The sequence below is a fragment of the Phalacrocorax carbo genome, chromosome 3 (assembly GCF_963921805.1).
Source record: "Phalacrocorax carbo chromosome 3, bPhaCar2.1, whole genome shotgun sequence".
In the NCBI taxonomy this organism is placed as follows: Eukaryota; Metazoa; Chordata; class Aves; order Suliformes; family Phalacrocoracidae; genus Phalacrocorax; species Phalacrocorax carbo.
In genome coordinates this window covers 119007976-119031106 of record NC_087515.1, presented here as the reverse complement: position 1 = coordinate 119031106, position 23131 = coordinate 119007976, and the positions used below count along the sequence as shown (strand labels likewise).

Sequence of the window (23131 nt, the reverse complement as noted above, 5' to 3'; positions counted from 1 at the left end):
TGTCTGTGAGGGGGTAAAGATTAGGTAACAAAATTAAACCTTTGAAAAGTAGATGTGGAACAGTCAGGCTGCCTGTCTTTGGGAGAAGGCACCAAGCAGCTGCAGGTCCTGCTGGTTTGACTTTACCAAAGCCTGTAGTGACAGGACAAGGAGCAACAGTTTTAAACTGAAAGAGGGTAGGTTTAGATTGAACATAAGGAAGAAATTTTTTTACAGTGAGGGTGGTGAAACACTGGAACAGTTGCCCAGAGAAATTGTGGATACTCCATCACTGGAAATGTTCAAGGTCAGGCTGGAGAGGGCTTTGAGCCACCTGATCTAACGAAAGATGTCCCTGCCCATGGTAGGGGGGTTGGACTAGGTGATCCTCAAAGGTCCCTTCCAACCCAAACTAGCCTGTGACCCTATGGTTCTATGATTTAGAGGTGTGAGTGACAAATAATTCTGGAAATGAGGCATCAACTATTCATGTGTTCAGTGCTTTTTCCAAAATTGTTCAAATATGTCTAACAAAAAGCTACAGTGCTATCACAGAATGGTAGGGGTTGCAAGGGACCTCTGGAGATCGCCTCCGTGTTCATGTGCGTATTTGGCTTTTTTCACCATTTCAGTATTGAAGAAACCAATCGCTTGGCCAAAACAGTTGCTGTTTACATTTGCTGGTTTTACTTGCTAGTAAGAATTCTTACCACAACATTGGATACTTCCAGTACCATCAATTCCCTGTTTGTGAGGCCGCCTTTTTTTGTGTTTGCTCCTGAATCTGTTGAGCATGTGGCAGATAATGTGCTCGCTAGCTAGTTTTTTTCACACCTTCCTTGTTTCAGCTGGGTTGACTTTGATTGTGAAGCTGCTCAGGACATTTGGTGAAGAATGTCTCACAAAGGAACAATGTTGGTAGGTCAATTTCATTACAGTTGTCACATTTATATTCTTGTTGCATATTTTATTGCTGAGTTATATGTCATGTAGACATTACTTTACAGGCATGCAACACAGTCCTTGCCCAAGAATTTGGAGCTACAGACCTGTAACAATTATTGATTAGTGTAAGGGAATGGATTTTTTGCTTACAGTGTAATTTTTATAGGGTCAAAAGCTAGGGCCTATTCCCGAAAGTAACTCTATTAGCTTGGATAGTAATCTTAAAGGAAATAGATCAAGGAATAGCATCTGGCGGAGTCTATTAAACTGTTTGTCCTGTTTTTTTCCTGATAAAGCTTCCTTCCTCCAGAAAGATTTTACATTTAAGATTTAACATGAATTTTACATTTCATTGAAAACTGACTGGTAAGCATCCTTGTTTATCTTTGGTGGTCAGCAGCTATAGCTGGTTATAATTCGTGATCAGCTTCAACCACTTCCCTTCCTCTGTCTTTTCTAACTTGCCTACTGTCATCTCTGCTTAACTGAATCCCTTTTTTTTCTTTACCTTCCCTTCTGTATTTTCCCACTTCCCCTTGCAGCTTCCTGTTTCTCCTTCAGTTACAGCCTGTGGTCTTTTTCAAAAGCATAATTTGACCAACAATAGTAATCTTTAGAGGTAAAGCAGAAAAAGAAGGCTCCAGAACAGAGGTCTGGAGGGTAAGAGGCACATGATGCGGATCAGGGGAGAAGAGGGATGAAGATGACGAGGAGGCCTAATTGTCAGTCTGGAGGATAAGGCAATACTGCAGATCCTGGAGGTGGAGCAAGAAAGTGCCTGATACTGGCCAGAAATTTGGGGGATTGGATTGAGGAGGGATGAAAAGGGGATATAGGATGATATTAGGCACAAATTGCAAGGACTAGACACAGGGAAAATAGAAAGTGCTTTGGAAGAAAACGGTGGGAAGTCTCAGGACTGCTATGGCAATCCTTGGATAAGATACCATTACTAACCAACCCTGTAGGCTCATAAAAAGAAAACAGCGGCATAATTCTGGCAAGGCTTTAGTAATGAATGCTTTTTTAATTAATTACTTTATTATATCTGGTTACCTGCTTTTCTTTAACTTTACCAAGCATCAAGACAATGCTCACCAGCTCATGCTTCTTTGTGTTGTATCTTTCTAACTTTTCTGATTTCTGAAATAGCTTTATTTTTGGCCCTCTCTAACCTCCCTAAAGTTCTAAAATGTGTTGAGTAGTTGCACCCAGGGTGCAGAAAGATGCCTGGCCAGTTTTTTCCAAAACAGGTTAGTGCATGTTATCTGGTATTGCATATTTGAAAATGTGCATCATTAACATGAGTATTAGGATAAGAACTATTTCACTGCTGTCAGAAACCCTGGAAGTACCTTTCTGCTGCTTTGCAGATAAAACCCAAAATACTAGTGAGTATTTTTGGCTTTCTCACATCATTATTGGCAACTTTATTACGCCTGTCTTGCTCTGGACCCATGTCCTCGCTGTGGTTTAATTTAGTCATGATTATATTTTGAAACTTGTCTTTTGTTGTCCTTACCTCGTTTCAGCAAGTCTCACATTCTGGTTTGGTCTAGAAAATCAAAGGAAAACGATAAAGAAATTTCCTTTATGTTAATTTTCCTTCTTTGCAATCTACTCTGTAACCCTTGTTCCCTTGCCAGGCATATGGGTGCCTGTATGCTTTATTAGTTATTTAGTTAAAAACATTTTAGGAGATGTTTCTGCATGATGATTATTACTAATGAGCTGTATACTAAACAAAAGTCCATCACTGGTCTTGTCATTTGTTTTCAAATTATACTGAAAAAGAATAAAATCAGAAAGCTTAAGGACAGATTATAAAAACAGTTTGGCTTCTTTTAGGAAGAACAGATACTTCTGGGTGCTGCTGAGCCCTTCAGCAAAATCTCTGCACAAAAGCAGGTCCCTAGATGGAAGTTGAACTCTTGAAAATCTATTCCTTCAGGCTTTCTCTCCATCTGTTGCTCTGCTGAAACAATAGTCCAAGGCTGGCCTAATCGGGGGGCTGCAGCAGGAGAAACTTTGCCTGCAATTGAATGCTGTCCTTCCAAATGATTTCTAATAGGAGACTTATTCCATCTATTATGCATTATCTTATTTTGGGATATGCCAGGGCTGTTTAAAACACTGTAAGTTACTGTGATGCCCACAAGAAAAAGATTGCCATGTGAGGTAAAATATCCCTGCAGCCAGTGCTTGTCAGGGTTGCTTAACGCTTAGCCAGTCAGGCTGTGTTGAGCTGACGGGCTTAGAATTTCTATTCAGCATTCCTTGCCCAAAGCAGATGAGAATGACCCCTTTTGTCCTGTCTGTTATTATCAGGTGGCTTTGGAAAACGAGCACTGTTGAATGGAAAGAAAGCGGCAGATGACATTTTGTTTTCTGCATGAACTACTGTATAGGTTTTTTGTTTTTCAGAAATGGTTTTGAAGAAGATGTGCTAATATTGCTACTATTTTAGCAGTAGTTCTTTTGTTCAAGCCTAAACTTAGATTTGTGGAAGTTGGGGTGTCCCTTTATATTAGTGAGCTCTTCCCTTGTAAAATCCCATGGATACCTAAACTATGAATGTGTATATTCTGAATAAGTATTTTTTAATATTACTGTAACATTCCTTTCCTGGAGCATAATCTTATTTCTATGAAAAAAAGATATGGTCATATTTTCAGAATAATAAGTTCTGAAAATTTTGGCTGTGTGCTGAGATTACACTTTGAATAATGACACACACTTACTCTGAATAATTACACGCACTGTTTTAACCCAGTGGTGAGCATGGGTTAGGCACTCCTGTCTGTATTGAGCACAGTAGACATGCCCTTTGTCTTAAGCTATGTGTCACCAAGTGTTAGGCCTGGAGATCCAATATTTCAAAATACAGCTATCACACATACAGGTCTGGAAAGCTGACTTTGGAGGATCTTAGTCATCCTCGTTGCTGTTTCCTACAACTGTCCGGAAAGATTTTCTGCATTATTGATGTGCCAGTGAAACAGGAAGGCTGCCAAACAAGTGACCTACATTGTGTCTGTAAACAATAACATGAGAACTCACAAAATGGGTTAGGTTGGAAAGTGAGTGTCTTCTGCGTACTGGGGTTTGTTGACATTTTCATGGGTGATTGAGAATCATTTTGGAGCCAGGAGTCTCAGCTGGATTTTCAAGTGAGCCAGCAGCCTGACTAAGTGAATTCATATACCCCAATTTTTAATTATCCAGTTTTGGTCCATGTCAGTTAGGAGGCTAGTCTTTATCTGCAGCCACTTATGAGGCAGTTCGGCTCATTTTGGACTCAGAGCAGAAGATGGTAGCGTTATTTTAGTCATTCTCACAGTGCTTTGTGTATAGAAGTCAGTGAGGTCAATTGGATAAATAAGTTCAGCTGAACAAGGGATACATCATCTTTAGGGCTGGTTTGGTTTTTGTTAAGATGTTTAAAATTCGCTAGAGTGATGTTCCAAGGTTCACTTGTTTCAGCAACAAAGAAATAGCAATGACATGGGTCATCTTCTGACAGCTGGGTGCAGGTAGTTTCAAAATGTCCAATACCCAGGTTGTGAGTGTGATGTATGAAGAAGGTGCTAATGAAGTGCAGGGCTTGAGTATAGTAATACTTTGGGAGACTAAATGTTTCTTCATTTCTGTCTTCTCAAAAGCCTCTGCATTCCTGCATCAGCTTACTGCACCCTGGCACATCATGATCATTGAATTAACTATGCTTGCAGCTTTTTGTCTGCATGTCTACCAGTATGTGGCTTCACAATCAGCTCAGTTCCAGCGAAGTCCCTGGTCCCCTGCTTAGGGGGAGGTAGCAGGAATATATAGAGAGGAGATGGGTGGGCAGGCAGACGTACACTCAGGCCAGCTGAAGCTGTTTGTGAAACCAGAACCTCAGACAGGCTCCGAAACTTCTTACATACCCTTTCTCATCCATTAACCTCTACTCAGCAGTGCACAGCCTGGACTGGCACAGCTAAATACAGAACCGTGGGAATCCTGTTTCCCAGTTAGAGACTGACCTCAACAGAGTCCCTGTATGGATATGCTGGAATTCCTTGGCAGTGCAACCCTGGCTTCCTTAGAAAAGTAGTGAGGGGAAACAACTTGAAGGCAGAAAAACAGCTTCTTCATGTTCCTACTGGTAGCAGTCAAGCCCTGCAGGTTTGACCCCATGCCCTCTAACTGCCAATGGAGTCCCCTGGCAAAACAGAAAGTGAGCCAGTGTAAGCGGCCTGGTTTGATGGCTAGACTAAACAGAGGGTTATGACCAGGACCTTTCAGTCCAATTAATTTTGTTTTACATGCTGATATTTATGATGCTCTCTATGGTTCTCTTGCCTTTCTTCAGTATTTCCCACCATTCTGGTACTCTTTGCTGGAAATACTTCAGCTTACTATTAGTAAACTCCTTGTTAACTTCACTAGGCTGGAGGCTTGTTACTTGGAAATGTAGTGGTTCATGTATGTAAGTACCTGTGGCATAAGAAGCTCTTATGCATCAGGAGAGCTGTTGTAACTCTCTGAATGGACAAATGATCTTGTCAGCGACTTCTTGGCATTCTGTAGATTGGTAAATCCTCATCTATATTGTCATTCACTCTCAAAGAATACTTTGCAAGGCATGAATTATGCAAATAAAGGTTGTTCCTTCCCCAGTAGATTGGATTTATTTGTGTCTACTAATTCTATTTTTGATCAATTTGTCAGCTAAGAAAGACTCAGTCTTACCATTCTTCTGGTTTTATTGTTAAATATAATGGCTCTCATTTTTTGCCTTTTCCTTTAATACCTAGGTTCATTTCAGTGATAGATTTCTTACCACAGTTAATGAAGCAATGAATCGGAGTTTGTGTACAAATCCTGTGTGAAAGTTGTCTGGCTGGTACATATTATAACTGTAGATTTTGTCAGATTTTGGAAGAAGGCTCTTCTACAAGTGCTTCAGTTTGGGGCAGTTCCTTGGAGCTGACCTTTCAAAAGTAGCTCAAATTCAGAAGTCACTCAAGGCATATCCATAATGAATATGAATATGAAAAAAAGAAAGTCACGGAAGTGTCTCCTACTTTAAAAAGGAGGTTTCTATCATAAATAGTTCAGCAAATTAGTCACTGACAACTGCGGATACCTTTAGGATATTGACTAGGGTATATTTCCAAATAAGGCCCTATTTAAGTTCTGCATGGGGCTTGCTCTTAGGCCTCTAAAGTGCAGCATTTCCCATTGCTGAGATGAAGCGCTGGTAGTAAGGTAGTATCATCCCTGAGGTCTATTTTGGTGATAATAAACTTGTGAAAATAACTAGAAGTAACTGGACTCCATTCTTTTGTGTGCAGCTGTAACTGTAAGAGGATTTTACAAGATTCTAACGTAGTTGGAATGTATGTGTACTCTTTTGACCTTGTTCTTAGTTTTTGATGACTATGGCATGTTAAGTGCTGATAATTGGGTTTGCTCTAGGCTGAAACCTGACCTGCTCTCTGCAAAGGAGAAGATCAGATCTTCTGTTGTAAGAGGCACTCAAAGGGGCTACCGTAGAAATTGCAAGGCCACGACTGCTAAGAGTAAGCATCTCTGAAATATGGTAGTTTCTTAGGAAGGACATGCTGTCCTAAGAAATGTTGCTCTTTTGGCTTAGTTTGAATTGGACTTTTCATCCAAAGGTTTTTGTCCTGTTCTCTAAATATTCTTTTTTATGCCATCTGCTTTGCCTCATAACTCAAGCTGCCCTACTGTGAAAGCTTCCTTGTAGCTTCAGCTAGTGGAACATGACTCCTAGGTGTGAGAGAATGAGGCACACACTTTTCACTGGTCTTGGAAGGGGATTCAGCTCTCCTTGTTTAAGCCATGTGCGAATGAGGCCTCTATTCCAAACTAGTTTTTAGCTTCCTTCTCCAGCCAGGGGGAGAGGAGGAGATCTTCAGAGATTTATTGCATCCAAATATCAGTGTTCAAAAATAGATGGGATTAATTGTCTTATGGAGATGTCTGTCTCTTTCCACTGAGTTGAGAAGCAGCCTAAAAATTAACTTTGTCTCACTGTCAAATTTTTAGAAGACTAAATTTAGAGGAAGTCAATCCTGTCTTTGGTTCAAGAAAGTACTGAGTGACATTTGTAAATTCTGCAAATAGCAGTCTGTCCAACCAAGTATCTTCCAGTCCCTGCTTGCTTCAGCTAAAAGGTGAGGTAGACTTCATATCGTGCCTCCTCTGAGGGGGATGAGGGGAGTGTCTAACACCTTTATGAAAGCAGTGTACAGGAGTCAAGAACAGCAGCAAGCAAGGAAACGGAGCCAGAGAGATTTTTAAAAACTGTCCAAAGGAATGAGCGTGATGATCCAACCTGCACTTTCAAGCCATCCCTTTTCTGTCTGTTTATGACAGTGTTGCTGGAACTGCTCATCTTTCTTATTTTAAGCTTTCTGTAAAACTGCCTAAAACAAATCCGACTGAGTGGTAGTTTGCACAGTACAGCATTGTTAGCCCTGGTCTTCCAGTTCCCACTGGGTTTCTTGATAGTTCTTAAGAATACTGAACATCAGTCCCTCCAGCTCAATATCCTGTTCTTGCCGGTGACTAACAGATGCTTATGTACCTTTCTCTAATCCTTTCCCAGCTTCCATCTATTTTCAGCTTATGAGACTTTCTAGCCATAAATCTTTCTTGTTAAATGAAGAATTGCAGCTGACTTTCTTGTCTCTTATGTTTTAGAACTAAAAAACCAAAGAAGGCATCTGCTCCTCCAGCCAAGAAAGAAAAGCCCAAATTAACCATTTTTGAAGAGGAAGCAGATCCAGACGAAGGACTCTTTGGCCCAGAAAAAGATTTCTCATCAATTGGTCCCAGGAGGATGAATGAGAGTAAATCTGTTCTACATTTGTATATACACAGATTGTTTTATCTAAAGCATGTGTATAACTGAGCTTTTAAAATATAGTGATACAGAGTATACAAGCTAAATAATGACTTGCAAATGTTAAGGCAAATCTTCAGCTGGGGCAGAATCATCTAGAATCATTCAGAAAGAGTAAGACCTGTAGTTCCCATAGCTGTTCACTGTTGACATTTTTGGGCTGGGATATTGTAGGTCTGTGGGAGCTGTCTGTCCCACAGTCACTCAAGCCACACTAACAAGAGCGATGTGACCCACTTCTGAGTGCAAGAAGAAAGCAGGTTTAGCAAGTCCTGAGAGTGCAGAGTATCACTGCACATTGTGAATTGGGAGTCCTTGTAAAATAATATTGTCTACATGATCTTTTATTTCAGCCCAGTAGCCAGGTTTACTAGCTAGTGTTAATGCAGGTATTGTATTATGTAGCATGATTTAACTACAGCATTTTCTGGTTCCCTTTTCTAGATCTGAAATTATTTGAAGATCCAGACCTTGGCGGGGTGGTAAGACTGGGTGACTCACTACTGCTTCCGGCTGCCTGTAAGAGCAAGGAGTATGTGCTGAACATGGGTCCTGAAGAGGACACTGAGAAACTGCTGAGGTACAAAGCTCAAATCTGTTGTGTGGGATGATGATGATCTGAGGAGTTATTTAGACCTCAAAAGAGATTAATTTGAGGGCAAAACTTAAATACTTTGAATGCTAACTGGGAATCAATATTTGTACTTACAAGTAAAAGGTAAGACAGATGTCATGGAGTTTGGAAATCAAACACATTAAAAAGGAAATTAGGAAGACCCTTTGAGAAAGACAGGGTGCAAGATATTCTGTGACTCCAAAAGAAGGGTCTTAAAGGCAAGGCATGCCTTCTAGTCCTTGTTTTCTGACATGACACTTCCACTTTCTGCAAGCGATCCACAGGGTGTGAAAACTGACCTCCGTTGTCAAAAGTAAGAAACAAAGCCCAGAAGCATAGAGGAATTCAGCTTCAGTGAGCTGAAATCAGGGGCTCTTGCCACAAAAGGAATGATTTTCTGCTGGTGGCTCACAGATCTCCGTGCACGCTTCCAGGAGCAATCCTGTGTACACCTCCACAGCTCATTAAAATTTCTATCACCCTGCATTTAATTTTTAGTGGAAAGGAGGGCTGGAGCTCAGAGTTACAGGAAAGAATAATGTACTTGCTCTTACGCTTACTGCCCCCCTTGATAGTGTAGCACTGGAACATATCATCACATAATGTGTTTTACTCCTGACATCTCTCACACACGGATAGATTGCCTGCACTGATAATCCTCAAGAGATCAAGCAGGGAGCCAATGCTCAGAGAGACCAGCATCACCAGGGAATCTGTGCTGCAGTACAGTGTCAAATTCATGCCTTCTAGATCTTGGTAGCACCTGAATGATGAGGCCAACCTGCTTCCAATGCTAATTCTTGCCAGCCAGCTCCTTTTAGGATGTATGATTTCCATAGCAGGTACTAAACCCAGGAGAGAGAATCTGTGTGTAGTTTCAAACCGTTCCTGAAACAAGTAGTTTTGCAGCTACTGCTTTCTGTGCATGTAAAAGTGCTAGCTATCTGAGTGGTAATATCTGACTTAATTTAAACAAAAGTTATATTGGGTTGGGTGCCATCTCACATTACATTCTGACAGGCCACCTGACGATTATAGAAGCTGATGGGGCAGGACATGACCTGATTTAGTGCTGTGGTATATTGGGAGCAAACATGTATGTGCTTGCAATATTTTTGTGTTTGCTTTCTCCTCTGCTAGCAATCTCAGCACACGGAGCTTCATCCAGGTTGTTCATATGGCTAGAAAAGAACTGTCTGTTTTAAGGCAGTCCTTTCATTATTATCCACTACTGGAGAGAGCTGCTCCATCTGTCCTGTCCTTTGGATTATATGTTTTCTCTTCCTCTGTGGCAGAGAAAGGTCTCTGAAGTCTGCTCTAAGACCAACAGACCATGCTTTTAGATCAGTTTGGGGTCATCAATATTAGCAGCACATCCAGATGGTTATGGAAACCCATGGGAGAAGATTCCATTTCTTTTGAATTCCGGTAGTTTTCATTTATTCTTGAGTTGTCCCAGCACCTTTAGGAGTAGATAAGTCGTCAAGATCCAACTGGAGATGAATACACATAATGAAGCAGAAAATCATGCCAGTGGTGCAATGGGAAAGTTGCTACAGGAATCCAGGGACAACTCCTGGCTGCACAAAGAGGTGTAGGCAGATAGGTCAGGATCTGCTGACTTGTTCAGGTGCCTAACACCCTCTGAAATCCCCCTGATGAACCTAGTTCATGGTCTAATTTGCGCATCATAGAGAACTGGTAGACTGAATGCAAGGTGATTGGGGGTAAAGGAGTAGAAGAGGAGTGGCAGTGCTGTTTTAACCTTCACCTTGCCTCTATGTAAATTCATTGCAGTCACCAGAAATCCTGTAGCTGAACTTTCTCAAGTGGCTATTTGCAATGCCCTTTGTTTTCTGTTCAGCTGGAAGCCTTAGCGGAACTGTCAGGTCTCATAAAAGTGGGGGCAGCATTTGAATCATCTCCCACCTTCCTTTACCACCAGACTGGTGTTACATGTTCTTGCAGGGCAGTGCCACAGTATCTTTTCCAGGCAGTGACCCTTTGTGGTGAGAGGAAATGTTCAACGTGAACTGAACCCTGCAACCTCTCTGGCACTGGGGGCTTGAGCATATTTTGAAGCCTAAGAAAAAATATTGCCTTTTCCCTGTAGATGTTGACAATCCCCCTGCCTTCACAAAGGAGACTGAAGAAATCTCTCCCCAGCCCTCAGATCAAAGTAGGAGCTGTGACGGCCCATTCCTTTAGTAGGCTAGATCTGGCTAAGTGACTAGAGTAAAACTGATAAATGTCTTGATCTGTTGGATGTACTCTATTACACCACACAGAAAATTTGCCTGGACACATTTTATCAAGCCCTAAGACTGGCCTGAGCTATGAAGCACGATCAGGTCCATGGTAGGTCCAGAAACCTAGGCATGTTCACTGTACACAGATGGATTAGCTAAACAATGCAGGTGTGTTAACTCTTGACTTACGTAGTGTACACTTGCGTGTTCCACATGGTCTGCACACATGCATGTGGTATATCCGAGAAGCGTCTGACTTACTGGAAAAATGTACTTTCCAGCAAATCATGAGCAGAGGTAGGAAAGCGCTGCCTAAGGCAGAGGAAGACAGAACCACCTTCTTCCAAAGGGAAGATGGGAAAAAGATGATGTTCAGAGCAGAACACAGGAGCAACCAAGTCCGTCATGATCTTTATGGTACCTGAGCGGTTCTAGCAGCAGTAGCAGCACAGCAGTGAATCCTCAGCAGTGATTGTAACTCTTGAGGAAGAGACTGTTATGGAGACAAATGAGTCTGCAAAATTTGTGTAGGCTGTGCTTGTCACAACGTGAGGGAGAAGAGAATATGATAAACGTTCTCACTGCAAACTGAAGCCTGTGCTCTGTGTGGATACCTGCTCAAATGAAATGAGAATTACTGTTCCAAATGGAATCACGTACTTTACATTAAGTGGTGAGCTTTGAGAAGAACCAATTGCTTCGTAAATATAATGAAAGATTTCTTTTTATGACAAAATACCCATATCCATTCAAACAAATATCTTCCCTCTTCCTGTCCATTGTCCGGCACTTAATGGTTACTAATTTCTTGGTTTACTAACAAAAATTAAGCAATGGTGATGGAGAAACTAGGTGAGCTACCTCACTTTAACCACTGGCATTATAGCTGCAGGTACTCTTTTGTACCACGAGATCTGCTGTAACGCATTGGTGAGGTGCCTGTTGAGCACTGTACTTGCATGTCCTTCCAGAACTTGTGGACAAGAGATAAATTGCTCTGGTAGGAACCAGCAAGGTCAAGTCCCATCATGTTGCCTTCAGGAAAAATGGAGCACATCATATTCTTCCTTCATGGGATGTGCTTTGAGAAAGGGAGGGATAGGTAACCAAGTCTTTTTGGCTCATCTCTTTACCACAGGGATACGGAGGAACCCAGACTCTTCTGATAAGTCCTGGGTCCCATTGCTTTTGACTCTTCCAAGGTGCAAGGTGACCAACCGCAGTGAGATGAAAGGGTAGCTGATCAAGCCTTTCCCAGGTGTTTAAAATAAATTAATTAATAATTAATTAATAATTTGGTTTGATTAATTATCCTTGGGAATGGATTTAGGACTAGGCTTCTCTTTTCTCCTGTTATTTTCCTGGGTCATGTCATACCATATGAAGATAACTTCTGGATGCATTCAGCCATTTGCCTCTATTCTCAAAGCTCCTCTTCAGGTCTGATTTCCATTTTAGCTAGAGGCAGAAGTCAAATTCTGCAGAAATCAGTATCCTGCGGACTCTCCCATCACAGATTCTCATGCTGTCTTATTTTCTCATCTCCATCAACCCAGTGGCCCCAGATGTGCAAATTAAGTTTTCATGCAGCAGGACTGCAGTCAACCTCTTCTGCCTCATTAATCTAAATTGTGCCTGCCTGGTGTGATGGATCAGGTTTTTGTGGAAAACCAATGCTAGAACTGATCCTGTGAATGGTGCAGCAGCTCAGTGAGGCCACAGAATTACATAAATTATCACACATCCTAGCCTGAAATAATTATCGCAGTTGTCTGAGAAGCTTTTTAGGGGAGATTTAATTAGCTTCACCTTTGATAATGAATAGGGAGTTGAACTGGAAGGAAGCAGCTGTCAGCATAAGATTTCTCTTTTTCCAGTGCTGAGAACAGTGTCAGTAGCAGGATGCCTGTTCTGCTGCCCTGTGATAATAGGCCTGGTGTATTCTTTCTTAGGATTACACTGATCTAAGACTGCTGGTGTTGAAAGGGACAGTCCAGCTCTTACCTTTGTGCTACAGCTGCATCATCCTGCCTGTGCCCTTAAAAGATTAATTTTACAGGTTGATCTGTATTTACAGCCGCAAGCTATGCCATCGGTGATGCAAGTGATGACTCTCTCCTTACACTGTTAGAGGGTGAAGCTGTTTGTGAACCCACATCCTGACAATGGCTATTTATAAATACCAGTCAGTGCATACAGCTTCTTGAGCAGGTTTGTTAGCTTCAGGTGTCCCAAGGAACTGTGGCCACCCTTGAAGCAGAAGTTTGCATGTTCTTCATTCAGAAGGCCATTAGCAGCTGCTGAATTCACAGTGCAACACTTACAGCTTCAGACGAGCCAGGAGTCATATGGGATACCACCTCCAGGACCACAGGATGAGAAAATCTTTCTTGCTCTCCTGAGGATATGAGAGAAGGAGCTTTGAGAAACTCCAGAAGGTTTAAATCTGGATCCTTTGGGGAGAGAGTTGTTTGGGTGATGGGCAGATGGTAGAGGAGGTTGCAACAGCTGAGTCAGAAATGTTCTGACCACTGTAGGGCAGTTTACCTTGCTTGTTGTGACCTGACTGTAAGGAAAGAACCTTGATTTGGCTGCAGTAGCTTTCAGTAAACAAATAAATAGCTGCTGTTCTTTTCTTTACCAGTTCTTGGTGGGTTTTCTTGCTGCCTGCTCTCCCCTGCCGCAACTATGCCTTTGCCCAACGATTGGGGAACTTGCTAGAGAAGCAGGAGAGAGGGGTTTGATCTTCTTTGGGCTGGGGAAAAAATGAACCACCCCTCTGGTTCAAATTGGAAAAATTGAATTGTCTAATTTTGTAGGTGAGTGATCTAACCAGTAAGCTGTTTTCCTCAGGGGCTTCTTGTGGGCATATGCATGTAGGATTTATGTGTACTAATAAGTCTATTCTCTGGCCCTCGGCCAGGCAGCACCACCAGGCTGCATCCATGCTATTAGACACTCTCCAGCTCCAGAGCAAGGTGACTGGACGCAGCTGCCTGCTGGGAGCGGTCCTTGTCCCATGCCAGCTCCGAGTTGTGCCTGAGAGTTTTTTGGTACTGGCGGGCAGAGTAATCTGTCCCAGACTGAAGGTGTGCCAGTGGTTCTTCTAGCATTTCAACAGTACAGACTCTTCACGTTCCAGTGTCCAGACATATTTCCTGGCACTGGTTAAAGTACCAGTATGAATTTACCTGTAATGGATTGCAGGGGAAAGAAGGAGCAGGAGGGCAGATACCTCCTACACATCCCTCTGTGCTTTGCACTCCTGTGGCTAACTCCAGCCTGTGTAATTTCCACTGGCATTGTCAGGCATCACACTGTCCCTACTGACCATAGCAAAAGTGATGGTCAACAGGTACTTCAAAGCCTCCTGCCTGTTTTGGGGCATAAGTCTTTTCCCAAGTCATATATGTGATGTTACACCTCTCCCCAGGGCTTCACTAAGGTATCTCTCATACAAGGAATTAACAACAGACAAAATAAAGACACTGATAAAAAGATAGGGCAAGATAAAAGTCTATTCTGCAAGAACTGCTGTGAGTTGCATAACCTAGCTTCAAGCACGATCTTGTTGGATACTTCAGCAAATCATGCAAGTCTCCGTCTCTTGCTTTCATTATTGAGTCTCCTCATTAGAGCATTTCCAGCAAGCAGAGGTCACTGTCCCCATCATGCTGGGTGCCATACATGCACATAGTCATTCCTGTCCCAAAGATCCTGTCCAGATAGAAAGGACAGAGTTCAGAGAAGTGGCATTTCAAATGTTGATGTTCTGATGGCAGCTGTGTCTGTCTCCTAGTCAGAACTCGTTTACTCTGTTGAAGTCCACATGCTTGCAGTCATATCACAGGGCTTTGTGACAGTCTTCAGTAAGGGTTTTGATTACTTTCTGTGTCTGGAAACAAAGAGATTTTCCAGCAACAGAGTACGTGAATCAGCACAACAGTATGGTAGGAATTTTAAACAATGTGGCACTGCTTTTCCTTTACAGAAAAAGAAAGAGACTAATTAGAGAATGATTAATTACATGGATTCTGTGACTGATTGTCTATAAAAAGATGGGGATGGGAAGGTTCTTTTAATCTCCTTGTTATTTCAGAATAGTTGCTTGATTTTTTTTCTTCCTCCTCCTGCCCTGGAGTTAAATATGGTGGTAGTTATGCACTGTAACAATTCATTTGCTTCTCAAGAAAGAGAAATCCTTGTTTCTATCTCTGCCTGAGGCATTTTCATTTTACATCTTTAGTTTTCCAAAGGCAGTTGTCTCTCACATGATCAAATGGCAGTGGATCAAACAGTTTGCCTATCACTGCAGCACTGAAAAGCAGGTTTTGAGACAAAGACCACATATTATCTCCTGTGTTCTCTGTAAGAGACTTCTGTCTAACCAAGGTCTTTAAAAAGTCCAAGACAAAAAAAGGAGATTTACATGATCAGCTTCCCAACTTTGAAAAATCATCTCCTGCAGAAATTTTGGCCTAAAAGCACACTACCAAAAAAAAAACCCCACCACTACCCCGCAAAAAAATTCCGTAACCTATGGGACTGCATCTTTAGGGGGTGTTTTATGACTGTGCTAAGTGGTTTTGTTGCTGTGGTTAGCACAGAAATTAATATAGAGCCACACAAGAGTAGAGAATTCAGGAAGGTGAACCATCTGGTCAGGTTAATGAGCTGTATTTACAGCCCCTAGGTGCACCCTGCTGGGCGGTGCACCTAGTTCTCAGGCAGTGCGTCTAGTTGAAAATCATGCTTCCTCCATATGATCTACATGTATATGTATGTATTGTTCATCTGGTTATTATGGTTTCTGTTGTTTATGACCAAAACTTTATGGCATGGACACTGATTCATTTGGTATTTGTTTATGCCAAGGAGGGAGGCACCAGATCAGCTAAAGAAAGCTAGGCTTCAGAAATACCAGCCTTAACTTGTTTTGTTTATTACACAGCAGAGAGAACAAGAACATGTCTTGGCAATGTGATCACAGGTGTGATATCTCTTGGATATCGGAGTTTTCAGCAAACAAAAATGCCTGATCTTAAATTAAATTACTTTCTTCTATGTAGATGAGGAATCCAGAAGGAAGCAATACACTGACAAGGTGTTTAAGTTAGGTGGGATATGTCACCCACAGGGAATCACGGAAACTTAAGAGACATCACAAATCTTATTATCTAAATAAAAGAGAATATAATCTCCAGAATTACTTGGGCTGTGAAATTTGAGGTAACAGCAGGAGCTGCCTGCTGGAATGCAAAGTCCACAAGGTAGAGTTCAAGGTGCAGAGCTCTGAGACAGTGGCCCAGCTCTGTCCACCAGTTGGTCCGTTTAGGTGTTTCCTAGTTTTAGACATCAGTGTTCAGACAGTTGATGTTACAATATTAGCTTTGCTTAAAACTGATCCTTTTTAGATTCCCTTTGGGAGTCACAAGAGGATCTGACTTCAAGACTGGTTTTATCTTAAAGTGTTCTGACCATCTATACAGCAGAAAATTCAGGCTAATCCCTGTTCATTTTATGGCCAATTCAAGGTAAGTGTGGCTTGTTTCAGCCTGAACAGTGCAGTCATAAGTTCCTCACAGCTTTTAATAAGGGCAAACGTAAAAAGAAACCCTTGAAATTATGCAATTTTTCATAATAATAGTGGGATTCTTAGCTGAGGGTGCTGGAGCTCTTTAAGTACCTGTGGTTTTAACATTCAAACAATATGCACTAGGGCTGGAGCAATAAAGTATCTCAGATACGTTGACTCTTCTGTTGATCACGTTCCCCATGGTCCTGGCCAGTTGCCTGAATAAGTCACTTCCCAGATTATGGAAGAGCTCAGCTTTGCTTTAACTGCCTACTTTATTTTAACTGGCTGCAGAAGGCCCCACCAGTAGTTCTGCCATGTGGTAGAGGCATTTACAGTATCTTTTCTAAGGCGACCAGTGAACAAAGAGAGAAAGGGAGAAATCACAGTCCCATTTCATCAACAGAAGTTACCCCAGTGGCTTCGCAGGGCTCTGGATGACCCCTGCCCCGAGATGGCCTCGTTGCCTGGCAGTGAGGAAGATCTAAATTACAAAAGACAAATGAGTGGAAGGACCAAAAAATGCCTGACATGAAATGAGGTGAGATTCATTCATGGTCCAGGGAGTGCCTACCTATGGGGCTTGCAAAAGAACAGACTAAAAAGGCACCTTCCTTAGACTCCCTGTATGGTATCCTGTTCCAGTCAGCAGGGCTGTTGGAGAGCTGCTCCAGCAAACCACTTCCAGTCACCAGGGGCTCAAATGAGGAGCTTAAGAGAATCCTCCCAGAGATAAACAGCTGCTATTTGTTCCCTTAGTCATGTCTCTGTTTGCTCCTTGCCATTTGCCATGAGAATGGTTATGGGTGCTGTGACCAACAGAGAGCATCCAGCCCATCCTGCTGGATGGAGGGACTGTGCCCCCTCTTGCTGTAGTGCTCTAGCAGAGGCAGAGGGAGAGGATGGGCTGCACATATGCTGCCAGCTTTCTTCTTGTTTAAGAATCACTTGACCTGTCTTTCTTATCCTCACAAGTCCTCTAAGAGTGAACTAAGTAAAACTATTCGAAGGAAATTTTAGCACCAAAGAAAATTCCAGTCCCTTTAGAATAGCTCCTGCACCTTAATTTTGTCTCCTAGTTCATTTGTAGCTTCCCTATCAGGCTGCCCTTTGGCTGAGGCAGAGGGAGTTTCACTGCTGGCACTGTTACAGCGTAATGGGCTGATTGAATTGATATTGAGGTTTGGTAAAAACAGTTCTTACATCAGTGCTTGTAAGCAATTAAAAAGTTAAATCATTTCACTGCATAAGACACTACCGTCGTAAAGTAAGTGTATCACATCAGGGCTGGGGTTTGGCAAGGAGGTACCTACATACTGCAGACCTGCTGTTCCTCTTGATCTTTGGCTCCTGGTCCCCCGTGTAAAAGTTTTGCTTGTACTTCTTGTGTTTTAGCTGTCTTGATTTTGTGCGCTACAGTTAGGGGTGGAGCCTTTGGGAAGTCATGTATTTTGTAACCGTATATGAGGTGTGCATTTTATCAGGGGCTTCACTTTTGTACCTGGTCATTACACAGCTGATGATCTGCATGGATTGCTGTTGGGTTTTGACTGCTTAGCAATTATTTATCAATCAAGCATTTGGGAGATTAACAACTGTGTTTACTCCTTGTGGTATTTTGTATGACCATTGTGCTCAGAGGACCAAAACAAGAGGCTATTTTGATTCATAGCAGAAATTACTGTGGCCTGTAAAGACTTCTCTAGCTATGCTTTTACTTTGCCATCCCTGCTATATCTTTTAGAGATGTGATGTGTCACAGCCTTCTTTCTGTTTTCTTCACATATTCACTTTCAAAGGCAGCTACCTCTTGGAGTCACAAGACTATCTGTTAAAAGGGCTCTCTCAAACAGCTTCAATGGGAACAGAGTTGGGCACACACAGTGTGCTGTGTCTTTTGATAGGGTCAGTCAACACAGGTAGAAAACATACTTAACTGTTTCAGGTGTTCTGGGATATTTCACTAGGAAGCAGGACTATTTCCTAGTGAAATAGTCACCAAAAAAGAGTTGTTGTATACATTCACAGATTGCAAAAATCCTTCAGTTTCTTGGAAGCAGATGTGAATATTTCTAAAGCCATTAGAATTTCCAGTTTCTCATGATTGAGCATGGGGGATGCTCAATTGCAGTCTCAGGGGATGGGGATGAAGAGGAAGCAGAGCTGAACGTGAAAAATTTTACTCTACCCTGAACATTTCTGAGGTCTTGAGGAAGCAAACCATCCTGTCACAGATCAAAAGCATTTTTTTCCCAAATTAATATCAAGTTCTTTTTATTTCAATAATTGCAGATTGCTTTTAATTTAGAAATTTGAAAACATGCTGTAAAATTAATTAACTTGCATGGTGAACTGAAAAATCGCATTATAAAAAGACAGTTCTTAATTTTGGTAACGTTGAAACTTATGGAAAGTTTTCTTAAAAGAGAAATTCATCAAAGTTGGGCCTTTCCTGCAGAAAGTTTTATTTTGCAAGAATGCATATTCTTACAAAACAAAAAGTGGTCCAGAAATTCCCCAGATGTTACTGATGTTTTCTTTTCATTCCAGAGTTGAAGATGATTTAGAAAAAGTCTTGAAACTAACCTCCAAACCAAAGCCTAAGGTACCACCAAAACCGCCATTGCCTCAGAAGCCAGCAATCGCCCCCAGGAGCACTAATGCACCTCCACTGGCAAAGCCAAAGGAAAACAGGATTCAGACAATGAATGAAGTGGACATTCTCCAGTATATCCAGGAAAATGAATCTATCAACAACCAAGATGCAAGTCTGTTTTGAACATACATATTTTTAAAATGTAGTGGTGCCTCTTTGGCCTAAACTCCCAGTGAGCTCAAGTGACGGTAGCAAGAATTGACCAGACGTCTTTACTGTCACAGTGCTCATTTGTGTTTCATCATATAGAAAGCAGCAGGTTTGACTAGCAGAGGCTTGGCATGATGTTTTCAAAACAGTGCAGTTGCGGTATAACGTGGCCTTAGATTTTCAGGGTTTCACAAGGAATGTGGACAAAGACATAGCACTACAGATTGTCTACTACTATTTTAGTATCAACATACTACAGTTTCGGCCAGCTCAGTCCTGACTGAAAATGGTAAGCATATTGCACACATGGCAGCTATGAATAGTGTCCAACAAATGGTCTGAGGCAGGCCAGGATGCTGTTCCTGTAATTTTAGACAGTGTATTTCAGCTCACTGGAAAGGTCCTTTTCCCTTTATCCTGTGCATTTTTGTAGCAGCCCTTTCCTCCCTGACTGGTATTTCAGTAATTTATAACAGGGAACTGTTAAGTATACATAACAGTTCCTCTGTAGTTCAGAGAAACACTGAAATCCCAGGTAAGCCTGACAATCTGCTGCCTTTGTTGTTGCGCAAATGCCAGCTTGTAAGAGAACTTGTAGGACTGCAAACACTACATGCTATGCATCCCTGGCCCCTGGGGAGGATAGCAAATCACTGAAGATGGCTAAGAGTGCGGCTCCAGCCATATGTGGAGGTTGCAGTGTGTAGGATGTTTGGATGCTGTAGGACTCTGTGAACCTACTCAAGATTTACAAGGGCTAATTTTTTCCAGCCAAGTCTTCCTGAGCTTTTACTGTAGTTAGTGGAGAGAAAGAGACTTCTCCGGGAGGTGATTCATTGCAGGCGCCCTAATGGAGGAACTCTAAATTGCTCTCTGGAGTCACTCACTCTCTCTTTCTCCTTCCCTTCTCCGAGAACTTAAAGAAGCAGCCACGGTGATTAATTCCACTTAAATGAGTTTTTTGATAAAATAGTGCTCTGCTTTTTCCAGTGGCAGTGGTTAGAAAAAGGTAGGACAAACTTGGGATTATCCAGAGTGAAAAATAGGAAGAAAATATACTGGAGAAATTTTAATATGCAGGAAAAGAGAAACATGGTAGAACAGGCAACACAGACTACCCTTCTTCCCCAGCTCAGGTAAAGCATGCTGAATTTATGTGTAATGGGGGGTTGATACCTGCTGTCATGTAGAGACATGTTCCTGAACTCACTCCATGTGGGCAAGCTCCCCAGAGGGAAAATATAATATATTTAAGCCATATCACTATCCCCAAATTTGCCTTTCTAATATAGAGCTAAATAAATAAAAAGCTTTTTATATATATTTTTTAATAATGAAATTATCTCTATTAGGGTTTTTTTTTAAGCTAACAGAAAATATGATAAAGGTGTTTTGGTTTGATGGGACAGATAAAACATAACCATTGGCTCTCATCTATGTACAGTATATCACAGCATATATACAGTATAATAAAACATTTTGCTAACCTGCAGGTGTTGTTGTTATTGTTCTCTAGGTTGTACAGTGGCAGCAAATCAGAGTTAAAGGACAGGTTCCATTTAAGACATGAGGAGTGTGACATGGTGTTAAACTGCACGCTCAGCTAAATGTGTAAATAAGCATGAAACCAAGAACGTAGCTGCCCTCGTATTGCCTCTGAGAGCAGCTAAAGGTAAAACTACATATGGGCAAAGGTAGTACCTGATCCTGTCTGTTCTCACAGTGTCCTGGTGCAATTAGGAAGCTTGCACCCATCCTGCAAAAGGGGAACAAAAGCATTGAGGAGAAAATAAATGATGTGCCAGAGAGCGGGCAGAGAAATTAACTCCGGACAGCTTTCCTGTTGCACTACCTGGTGTCATGAAAAGCCACTGTATATTTAACTGAGGACTGAGGAATCTTGATCTCCACCTTATTCAGTACTATTCAGGGAGACTGATTGAGTTTCTGTATTTTTGGCCTACAGCCCATCACATGTCGTCAACATGGCTAAAACTACCATACTGAGGGCCATGGATTTAACGATCAGTAGTCTGAGTGCGGATCTTCACCCTTAGTGGGGGATCAACAAAGGAAAAGGATTAAAATTTCTTGAAGTAAATTAGAGTAATTATAGAAGAACAGGGCTGGCAGCAGCCTGGGAAGACCAGTTTGTCCACCGTCCTGCCCTAAGCAGGAACATCTGGCCTGTGTCCTGCTGGTGGTAGTTCTTACTGGCCAGGACAAGGTGTTACTGATGTGAGGCTGCAACTGAAAGAGTAGGCAGATACCAGAGCAGGCCATGGTGGCTGAACACGGTTAGGCTGGAGAGAGACCTGAGCATGGGCACTGAATTAGTCTTGCAGTGACAGTAACTATGCCTTTGTTATCCCTCATAGACATTTTTCTAACCTGTCTTTCAAAGTTTGGCTGGAAAGCAGCACTGGAGGTGTCAGAGCCTCCCTGGGTGTGCCATTAAATTCTTCACCATCCTAGTACAAAAGTTTTTGTACTGTTTGACGTAACTGTTCCTTCCTGCAACTTAAGCTTGTTAATTCTAATTCTCATCACCACAGAAACAGAACGCAGTATATTCTTTTCAGTCTCTTTTCTAGACTGAACAGCTCTGCCCAGTGAGGGTGGCAGCAAAACAGGACAGGACATCACTACAGTACCAGCTTCTCACAGCTTGGTGTGCCCTACATGAATGTTGCGTCTTGCATTGGATTTCTCCTGTTTTTAGAAGAGTTGCTACATATCCACACACCAATGTACCAGGGGCAATAAAGGATGCCAGCGTCCCACACCCTTTCATTAACACCGCTTGCTGCAGTGACACAATGTGCAGCCTTTGTTCCAGCTGGGACTATGTTTTTCCTTCACTGTTCCTCATAGCAATGTCATCTGTCTGCCTTCCACCACCTCTAAGAGCTCCACTCAGAAATGGCTCATGCTTTTGCAAAGCAGTGGGAGGGTAGATGTTATACATTACCACCATAACCATGGGAACATTCCCAGTAATACCAATGTAAAAACAGTATGGCTGTATCCATTTTGAATGGCCAAGGAATACTTTGCCCCCCAGCCCTCCCTAAAATTGCCAAATTACCTAAACAACACAGGGAAGGAAGAGCTGTTAATTGTTTCCTATGCTAGATTTTTAAAGATGATTTTAAGGTCAATATTTTACTTCAGAAAAAATCTATCTTTCCTGTCAAGGAACTAACATAAAAGGATCCTTCATAAATCCCAGTGATACGCATTTGTTTTACAATGCAAATGTCTAGCTGCAGTAATATTTATAGGCACTTAGAGGTGAGTTACAGTCCTTGAATAAATTATATATAATGAATCTTTATTATACAAGAGAAGAGTGTCAGACAAATGTAGGCCAGAAAAATTGAACATATTATTTGGAATGACATGGAGAAACCGCACAACATACTTTGCATCCTACCAGACCAGAACTTTTTTTTTTTTTTCTTACATCACTTCTAGTAGAAGCTATTTTATTAGCCTGCTCTTGATGACTCTTGAAATTCAATTATGGACTCTAATGTAGTTCTTGGCTGACAGGCATCACCTTTCGACATTAGTAATAGCTAGCTCATCAAAAGATTGGAAAAGCAAGAGAGTTATATTTAAACCCATACAAAAGATGTTTTCTTTAGTGATTAGAACTCATAATAGGTATCTCTTATGCTTAAGAAGCTGCTTCTTGTTTTGCATAACCTTCTGCTTGTTATGTGATACAGCACTAATTAGCAAATAAAGCTATATACTTCATTATTTGGGTCAGTTAAAATACTGATTTCACCAAGCTGGCTATTTCACAGATGACCTGTGGGTCATCTGCTCAGGTCTGTTGTGTTGCTAAATTTTTAAGAAAGTTAATTCCCATGTAGGATTTAAGGCTTAGTTCTGTCAGTGACAATTTGGGTTGCGTCTAAAAAAATATATTAATTGAAACTGATATTTCTGCTAATCTTTGCCCAGATGTTAGCTTCTGCAAGGAAACTGACCTTGCTACAGCAGAATACACAAATCAGCTTGTGATTTAAGGTAA

The 23131-nt window shown here is 41.7% G+C and overlaps 1 protein-coding gene across 1 annotated transcript in view; it reads left to right on the top strand.

The window, feature by feature from the left end:
* HS1BP3 (HCLS1 binding protein 3) overlaps window positions 1-20578 on the top strand; it is a 51853-nt gene extending 31275 nt beyond the window's left edge. Inside the window, exons 5-7 of the mRNA XM_064448120.1 lie at window positions 7639-7787; window positions 8285-8420; window positions 18831-20578. Of these exons, the coding sequence (XP_064304190.1) occupies window positions 7639-7787; window positions 8285-8420; window positions 18831-19059 (514 nt within the window). The 3' untranslated portion in view covers window positions 19060-20578. The remainder of the gene's footprint in view (window positions 1-7638; window positions 7788-8284; window positions 8421-18830) is intronic.
* Window positions 20579-23131: the final 2553 nt, after the last annotated feature.